The sequence below is a fragment of the Crocuta crocuta genome, unplaced genomic scaffold (genome assembly GCF_008692635.1).
Source record: "Crocuta crocuta isolate KB4526 unplaced genomic scaffold, BGI_CrCroc_1.0 scaffold588, whole genome shotgun sequence".
In the NCBI taxonomy this organism is placed as follows: Eukaryota; Metazoa; Chordata; class Mammalia; order Carnivora; family Hyaenidae; genus Crocuta; species Crocuta crocuta.
In genome coordinates, this window is record NW_027532829.1 from 264842 (window position 1) to 274583 (window position 9742).

General features: G+C 39.1%; 1 protein-coding gene across 1 annotated transcript in view; it reads left to right on the forward strand.

Annotated features, from left to right (window-relative positions):
- LOC144216020 (NADPH oxidase 1-like) overlaps nt 1–5732 on the forward strand; it is a gene marked incomplete at its 3' end in the record, with an annotated part of 10479 nt that extends 4747 nt beyond the window's left edge. Inside the window, exons 3-7 of the mRNA XM_077745301.1 lie at nt 4313–4423; nt 4649–4733; nt 5075–5226; nt 5330–5511; nt 5600–5732. Coding sequence (XP_077601427.1) covers nt 4313–4423; nt 4649–4733; nt 5075–5226; nt 5330–5511; nt 5600–5732 — 663 coding nt within the window. The remainder of the gene's footprint in view (nt 1–4312; nt 4424–4648; nt 4734–5074; nt 5227–5329; nt 5512–5599) is intronic.
- Nucleotides 5733–9742: the final 4010 nt, after the last annotated feature.

A 9742-nucleotide genomic window follows, 5' to 3' on the forward strand; every position in this document is an offset into this window, starting at 1 on the left:
CTCCTTTGAGACCCAATGCCTTGATTTCTTCTAGGGTGAGGGTGCAAAGAAAAATACAGGTTGCCCAGTTAAATTTCAATTCCAGAAAATTAAATCATTTTTTGGTATAAGTATATTGCAAATGTTTCACGGGACATATGTATACTAAAAAAATTATTCGTTTTTTAAAATCTGAAGTTCAAATGTAGGTGGGAATCCTGTATTTCTGTTCACTAAAATCTGATAGCCCTATATAGAGCACACTCTTCAGATCCAATAATAAAAACACACAGTAAACAAAACTATTAAGCAATCATTTTCAAACTGGTTTCCACAGAAACCCAAGTGCTCCTATAAGGTGTGAAGGGAAAACTAACTGGGTAGTGCTCTTGCCCCTGCCTCTACTTCAACTAGAGCAGTCTTTATCTGTCTTATGGACTCCTGTTTATGGTTTTAAGAAAGAGTTTGGTTTAAAGTAAACAGGAACATCTGGGTGGCTCAGTCGGTTAAGCATCCGACTTCGGCTCAGGTCATGATGTCACAGTTCATGAACTTGAGCCCCACATCAGGCTCTATGCTATCAGCTCAAAGCCTGCTTCCAATCCTCTGTCCCCTTCTTTCTGCCCCTCCCCCACTTGTGATCTCTCAAAAATAAACATTTAAAATTTTTAAAATAAAACAAGTAAACAACTTGAAAGCCACCACTGTGGACTTATCTCACAGAAAGATAACTCTCTATCAAACAAGAGGGATGCTTACGGAGTCTCTGGGGTGGGCCTGAAGAACGGCAGGGGACAGGTGAGAATAAGAGGATGGAGAAGGCTATGGAAGTCACAGGTGAAGAACAGAAGAAGAAGGGCAGGGAATGGTTAGGGGACATTGGTGTGGAGGTGACCAGGAAGAAGCATGGAAGTGAGAATGATTCTCTCACAGGCCCATCAACCTAGCCACTATCTGATTAGAAAAGCAAATTTGACTGCTGACACTAGTCAGGTTTTCAGTAGGTAAGGGATTTGGTTAAAGCACTTTCATCTTGATTAGATCATTAGCTTTCCACAAAGACCTTTCTAATGTACATGCTCAAAGACGTTTGTCCTTTTAAAAAATCCTTTTCTCTATCTAATCAAAGGATCCATGTTGAGATCACAACTAATTTGAACATTTTGTTCATGATGTATTTCACCCTGCTGTTTTCCATTTTAAATGTTGAAACTTGAACCTTCTTTGGAAATTATAACTCCAAAGGAAGTATTAATTTATTTTAAAAATAGCTTTTTATTAAGAAAGTGATGCAATAAATGTGACTAGTTATGGAGAGCTTAATTGCTTTATGACCAAAAAGTCAGCCACAGAAAAATGAATCATGCTGATATCCTGTGGACATTTTTTCACTTCATTTTTAAAATTCTTCTCTATTAAAGAATTAATTATAAATATTACTACTTTCAGGGGCTCCCGGGTGGCTCAGTCGGTTAAGCGTCCGACTTTGGCTCAGGTCATGATCTCACGGTTTGTGGGTTCGAGCCCCATGTCGGGCCCTGTGCTGCCAGCTCAGANTTACTACTTTCAGTGAGATCAAATGATACTGAAGTGTATAAGTAAAACGTGAAAATTACCCTCCCATCCCATTTCCCAGAGACAGTCACTGGTAATAGTTCTGGTGTGTGTGTCTGTGTAGAAACATTGACATATGCATCAGACATATAGGTTTTGTTTTTGTTTTTGAGGTAGGTACTATTCTTATTCACTTCTTAATTCCCTGTACTCAGTAAAATTTGTTCTTTTTTGGTGCAACATTCTATGAGATTTGATAAACACAGTAGCAAATAGATTTTTGTTTTAGCCAAAACAGGGATCACATTGTAGATATTGGCTGGAAATAGCTTCTTACATGTAATGTATTTCAGATATCTTTCCATCTAAGTATGTAACCAGTGGTGTGCTGAAACTAGCTCGTAACGGCTCACAACAGCCAGTTATGTGGATCTCTTCCCATCCCTGTATTCAATGGTGTTCAGTGACAAAAAGTTGATATCTTGAAATCTCCCATGGCAGGAATATTTACATCATGTCAATTAGCAAATGCTGGATATCAAGACACCCCCCCCCACTTCCCCTGAAAGTTAAACATATACCATTGCTACTCCACTGCCTATAACTCTCATCCTTTTAAGAAAATAGAAGTCCATGGCATTGATGTGCCATAATTTATTTGATCATTCTGTAGTGCATTTCTTAAATTTGTGCTTCCTCTAGGAAAATAGTTATTTGATTCACTATGAAGCAGAGCACATAAGTAACAGAAGAAGCCATTTAAATTTATAGTCAATAAGGGGGTGCCTGGGTGGCTCAGTTGGTTAAGTTTCCGACTTCAGCTCAGGTCATGATCTCATTGTTCTTCAGTTTGAGCCCCATGTTGGTCTCTGTCCTGACACCTCAGAGCCTGGAGTCTGGAGCCTGCTTCAGATTCTCTCTCTCTCTCTCTCTCACCTCCCCTGCTTGTGCTCTCTTTCTCTCTCTCTCTCAAAAATAAATAAACATTAAAAATTTATAGTCAATAAGACATTAAAGACAGCAACAGTTGAATTAGAACACCAGGTAATGTTGATACTGAAAACTGAACAAAAATTGGGATATTTCAATGTTCTGCAATGGTGAAAAAAGATTTCCTCTAAAAAGAATTTATCTCATACAGATATCCCCTACTAAATATAGAGCTGTGAAATTGTAGTCCTATATTTTCCATTCACCTGCCAATTTTAGCTTTAAGAAACCTCTGTGACTCAAATAAGCAAGCTGTGCAAACCAATATGGAAATGGAAGATCTTTGAGATGAGCAGAGAAAATTTACTCAGAAATGGAACAGGATGTCTCTCTCAAAAACACTTGGAGTGTGACTCAGCAGAGGGAGAAAACAGATCCTGTGGAAGAATCAGAAATGGAACACAGTGGGGCAGCTCTATTCGCTGCACTGCCTGACATTGTAAGCCATTATGGAAGTTAGGCAGATCTTGATCTGACTTGATGTCACATTTCTCTGGTTTCAGTTATATGGAAAAATAGTGTTTGTGGGGAAAAAGATTACTAGAAAAAGGCCAAGAAATTGTTAATTCTAACCCACATTCTTCTTTTCAGCCAGTTGCTGATAGCATAAAGGTAGGGCTGGCTAAAGTGCAACAAAAATTGCTTCGCTGAGGCTACCACCTCTGCTGCTATCAGGAGATTGTCACCCTCCATAGCCTGCAGTCCCAAGTAGTTGGAACTGACTCAGAGACCAGTTGCACAGAGTTAAGGAGATAAGTTGAACTTAACAGCCATGGAGTTGAGCATATTCTGTCAAGTCTATACTTAACCAAGCCTGTTTTCAGGCTAAATACTTCTTTGAAGCAATGATTCCTTGTCTCCTTTTCTGGCAGCTTCTACTGCTGGATCAGATTGATCTTGATGTATGCTGCCTGGCCACCCAAGGAAATCAGTTTGAAATTCTGTTCTCAGAAGCTCTCCATTCTCAGATCTCTACCTAAGTTTAAATTTTTTGCTCTAAGGGGTTCACTAGTTTTGCCTAAGCTTTATTCAATGATTAAAGACATCCTAAATATAAATGGTTAAAATCTTTATTGTTTATTTACATGATTATTACATGCTTATAATTACAACAATGGAAAATACAGAAAAGAGAAAAAATAGTCACCATCTGTACTTACACCTCTAAATATATAAGCTTTATTTAAAATGCAAATAAAAATATATACAATCCTCAGGGTGCCTGTGTGTCTCCATTGGTTAAGCATCTGACTCTTGATCTCCGCTCAGGTCATGATCTCATGATTTGTGAGATTGGGCCCTGTGACAGGCTTTGTGCTGACAGTGTGGAGCCTGGTTGGGGTTCTTTCTTTCCCCTTCTCTCTCTGCCCCTCCCCCACCAAAAAATAAATATATATTTAAAAATAATTAATTAATTAATTAAACAAACACTAAAAAATATATACACTCTTCAAAATTGTTTTACAAATGACAAAGTAATAGTTGAGTNNNAGTATATTTGTTTTTTTTATAGACTGTATTTGTTAATGTGAAATTACTAAATCCTGTTCTCTTTCATATTGTACAAATATTTCCAAACCACTGTCATGAGAATTTTTCAATTCACTATTAAATTCAGCAAATTTTCTGTCATTTGCAAACATAGAGTCTAGACTGATTGTGCTAACTACTGAACAGGAGGTGAGGAAGATGTAGCACTGTCCATTCCCAGAGAAGTGGACTGGGTGCGTGCTCACCTGCTAGATGATGAGATGAAGCAACTGATGATCTCTTCTCTCCTCTGCTCTAGTCAGCATTGGCCTGGGCTCGAGCCTCTGCACGCTGCCTGAATTTTAACAGCATGCTGATCCTGCTTCCTGTGTGTCGAAATCTGCTGTCCTTCCTGAGAGGCACCTGCTCAGTGAGTCCCAGCCACTCGTAGGTCAACAACGTTCACATTAAAGACAAGAGATCCTGAACTCCTCAGTAGGACAACCTAATACCAAACCCCTAGGAATGGAAGCCAAGGGGATTGGCAAGGGTGGGTGGGTATAGGTATGCTTTGTTTAAGACATGTTGGTTATGGGTTACTGAATTTTATAAAGCTTCCTGCAGATACCAGACCTTGATGACTTCCCATTTGCAGTTTTGCAGGCGTAGCCTGGGAAAGCAACTGGATCACAATCTCGCCTTCCACAAACTGGTAGCGTATATGATCTGCCTACACACGGGTAACTGTGGCAAACCACAAAAATGCAAGGCCCCAGGCATTCAGAGTGTAGTTTCATTTATTTATGTATTTAGACATTCAAAAAGTATTTATCAAACACCTGGCTCTACTTGCCATGCGCCATTGTAGGCCTATTTTCACGGAATTTACATTCGATTCTTTTGGTAATAGAATGAGTGTAAAAAAAATATTGGCTCTCTTTGCAATCAAGATATATTGGGCGCCTTCTGTAGACTCGGCATTCTGCCAGACACTATATATAGAATTCTCCTTTTCTAGTAGGGCATGTCTGCCCTGATGTTTCTAAGACACTTTCCAATTCCCTTTCATATTTCCATTTAGCTATTCACATCATCGCACATCTGTTCAACTTTGAACACTACAGCAGAAGCCGACAGGCCACAGATGGATCACTTGCTTCCATTCTTTCCACCCTATCTCAACAAGAGAAAGATGAAGATTCTTGGCTAAATCCTATCCGGTCCCCAGACGTGGTGAGTTGACTCAATGGCAAAGCATCTGGGATCTGGTCATGAGCAGGAAGGGCATGGTATGTATGGTACACATTGTTTCAGGCTGAAATTTCTCCTTTTATAGACAGTGGAGTATGTGACATTTACCAGCATCGCTGGTGTCAGTGGAGTGATCATCACAATAGCTCTGGTTCTCATGGTGACTTCAGCTACGGAGTTTATCCGGAGGAGTTATTTTGAGGTCTTCTGGTATACTCACCATATTTTTATCGTCTACGTCATTGGTTTAGGGATTCATGGCATTGGGTAAGGTCTTCAAACTCTCATTATCATGCCCCAGCCCCTGGCCTCACATAATTCTTTGCCCCAAACTGTCCTTCTTTGTCTGTCTCAGTGGAATTGTCCGGGGTCAAACAGAAGAGAGCCTGAATGAGAGTCATCCACACAGATGTGCAGAATTTTTCAAGCAGTGGAATGATCATGACTCCCACTGCAAGCATCCCCGATTTGAAGGGCTCCCTGCTGAGGTAAGAAGCCCACAGGCAAGGACAGACTACTGTCAGGAGCTGTTATTCTTACTGTTGTTACTGTTACTCTTGTTATTGATAACTGTTATTAGCTCAGCACTGTACTGGGTCCTCTGGAGGATATATTTGCAAGGTTCCTACCACCAAGGAACTCCAATATCAATGGCAACAGGCTAGGGAGTTATTATTAGCAGAGGATCCAGAAGATAATGAACTAATGGTTATTGCATGTTGTTAGACCCTCTCCCAAAGTAATAATGACACCTCACATGATTATTATTATTATTATTATTGTTAAAATATTTATTTATTTAGAAAGAGCACAGGTGGGGGAGGGGCAACAAGGGGCAGCGAGAGAGAGGGAGACACAAAATCCGAAGCAGACTCCAGGCTCCAAGCTGTCAGCACAAAGCCCAGCGTGGGGCTCGAACTCACAAACCATGCGATCATGACTTGAGGTGAAGTTGGACGCTTAACTGACTGTGCCACCCAGGTGCCCCAATAGCTCTATTATTAATAGTGTTTGCCATATGACATATTTGCTTTGTAATATGGATTGTCTCATTTATACATAGCAGTAACCTATGAGGTAGGTATTTTTTCTGTCTCCATTGTGAGACAATAGGACTAGGAATCAAAGACATTAAACTGCCAAGTTCCCACAGTACGTAATTAGTGGAACTGGAATTCAAGCCCAGGCCTTTCAGATTCCAAAGACTGCTCTCAAACGCTGTACTGTACCAAAGCTTAGCTGTGAAATCAAGTCAATTATCTTGGGTGGGGAGAAGCATTCTTTTCTCCCAGCTTTTTTGAAGTACAATTGACAAATAAAACTGTATATATTTGAAGTGTACACTGTGATGAATGATACATGCATATTTTGTGAAATTATCATCATAATGAGATTATTAACACATCCATCACCTCACATAGTTACCATTTTTTTTGGTAGTGATAATGCTTAAGACCTACTCTTTTGGCACATTTCAAGTATGCTATACAGTATTATCAACTATAGTCACCATGTTTTACATTGGATTCCCAGAGCTTATTTATCTTATGACTGAAGGCATATACCATTTTACCAGCATCTTTCTAACACTCCCCGAGGGCCTGGTTAACCACCTTCCTAGTGTCTGTTTCTGTGAGTTTAACTTTTTTTAAAGCATTCTTTTTTTAACGTTTATTTATTTTTGAGAGAGAGAGAGTGCAAGCGTGGGAGGGGCAGACATAGAGGGAGACACAAAATCCAAAACATGCTCCAGGCTCTGAGCTTGTCAGCACAGAGCCGAATGCAGGCTTGAACCCACAAACTGTGAGATCATGACCTGAGTTGAAGTCAGACGCTTAACTGACTGAGCCACCCAGGTGCCCCAAGAAGCATTCTTGAAGTCAGCTTGCCTTGGTGTTATAAGTACCTGTTTGAAAATTATTATTAAATAGTGGGCATTCAAGAAACTGGGTTTCAGGGAACTCAAGGTGTGCCTCTGGATAATTATTGTGGATATCATGGTTTATATTTGCTTGCTCATAAAATATGTTAGATGTCCTCTTTGGAGAAATGTCTGTTCCTGCCTTCTGCCCATTTCTACACTGTTGGTGGGAATGTAAGCTGGTGCAACCCCTCTGGAAAACAGTGTGGAGGTTCCTCAAAAAATTAAAAATAGAACTCCCCTATGACCCAGCAGTAGCACTGCTAGGAATTTACCCAAGGGATACAGGAGTGCTGACGCATAGGGGCACATGTACCCCAATGTTCATAGCAGTGCTCTCAACAATAGCCAAAACATGGAAAGAACCTAAGTGTCTATCACCTAATGAATGGATCAAGAAGATGTGGTATATTTATACAATGGAATACTACATGGCAAAGAGAAAGAATGAAATCTGGCCATTTGTAGCAACGTGGATGGACCTTGAGGGTGTTATGCTGAGCGAAATAAGTCAGGCAGAGAAGGACAAATAACATATGTTTGCACATATAGGTGCATTAGGAGGAAGTTAACGGAGGACGAAGCGAGAGAAGAAGGGGGGAAATAGTTGGGGAGAGGGAGGGAGGCAAACCATGAGAGACTCTTGAATGCTGAGAATAAACTGAGGGCTGAAGGGGGGGTGGGGTAGGGGGAAGAAGGGTGATGGGCATGGAGGAGGGCACTTGTGGGGATGAGCACTGGGTGTTGTATGTAAACCAACTTGACAATACGCTATTTAAGGAAAAAAATAAAATAAAATATGTTGGAGGAATAAATGGAAGGGAGAGGTTGACTTGTGGTACTGCAAAGTGCTCTGAGGGTGATTAAAGTCTTTAAACCTTTAAATCAGTTGCAGAATTAAAAGCAATAGCTCATTCCTCATCTAAAATGGGAATAATATCTTTAAAAAATCCCTTAAAGCTGGCATTTCAAATTAATTGGGAAAAAAAGATGTATCATTCAATAATGTTTTGGAGATAACAGGATATCCATCCAGAAAAAAAGCTGAATCTTTATTCTATACTCCGCACTAAAATATAAATCAAGAATGCATAGTTCAAGGATTTAAATGTTAAAGCAAGGAAATCATAAAATGATCCTAAGACCAAATTCTAATTTAATCGAATTTTAATGTTAATATTTTAAATTTTAATCTAATACTGGAGGGTTAGCAAAAATATTCCCTAAATAAGATTTTAAAAGACCTTGAAGCCAGAAAAGAAAATATAATAAATTTGAATAAATAGATGTTAAAATTTATTATATGTATTTCAGTTTTTATATAAATTCCAGTATAGTTAACATGCAGTATAATATTAATTTCAAGTATACAGTATATGAGTCAACACTTCCATACAACAACTGATGATCATCACAACAAGAACACTCCTTTATTCCCATCACCTATTTATTCCATCCCCCACCCACCTCTCCTCTGGTAGCCATCAGTTTGTTCTTTATAGTTACAAGTCTGTTTCTTGGTTTGCCTCTCTTTCTCTTCTTTTCCCTATGGTCTTTTGTTTTGTTTCTTAAAGCCCACATATGAATGAGATCAAATGGTATTTCTTTTTCTCTGACTGACTTATTTCACTTAGCATAATACTCTTTAGCTCCATCCATGTCATTGCAAATGGCAAGATTTAATTCTTTTTTATGGCTGAGAAATATTCTATTGTATATATTACCACTTCTTTATTCATCAGTCAATGGACATTTGGACTGTTTCTATAATTTGACTATTGTAGATAATGCTGCTATAAACATCCAGTTGTGTGTATCCCTTTGAGTCAGTATTTTTGTATTCTTTGGGTAAATACCTAGTAGTACAGTTGCTAGATCATAGGGTAGTTCTATTTTTCACTTTTTGAGGCAACTCCATAATATTTTCCAGAGTGGCTGCACCAGTTTGCATTCCCACCAACAGTGCAAGAGGGTTCCTCTTTCCAACACCTGTCGTTAATTTTAGCCTTTCTGACTGGTGCAAGGTGATATCTCGTTGTAACTTTCATTTACATTTTCCTGATGATGAGTCATGTTGAGCATCTTTTCATATGTCTGTTGACCATCTTTGTGTCTTCTTTAGAATAATGGCTATTCATGTGTTCTGCACATTTTTAACTGGATTATTTGTTTTTTGGATGTTGAGTTTTATAAGTTCATAATGTATTTTGGATACTAACTCTTTATTGGATATATCATTTGCAAATGTCTTCTCACATTCCATAGGTTGCCTTTTAGTTTTGATGATTGTTTCTTTCAGTGAGCAGAAGCTTTTTATTTTGATGTGGTCCCAGCAGTTTATTTTTGCTTTTATTTCCCTTGCCACAGAAGACATATCTAGAGAATGTTGCGGGGTGCCTGAGTGACTCAGTCAGTTAAGCATTCAACTCTTGATTTTAGCACAGGTCATGATCTCACTGTTTTTGAGTTTGAGCCCTGCTCTAGGCTTTGTGCTGACAGTATGGAACCTACTTGGGCTTCGCTCTCTCCCTCTCTCTCTGCCGTTCTCTCACTCATGCACTCTCTTTCTCAAAAAAA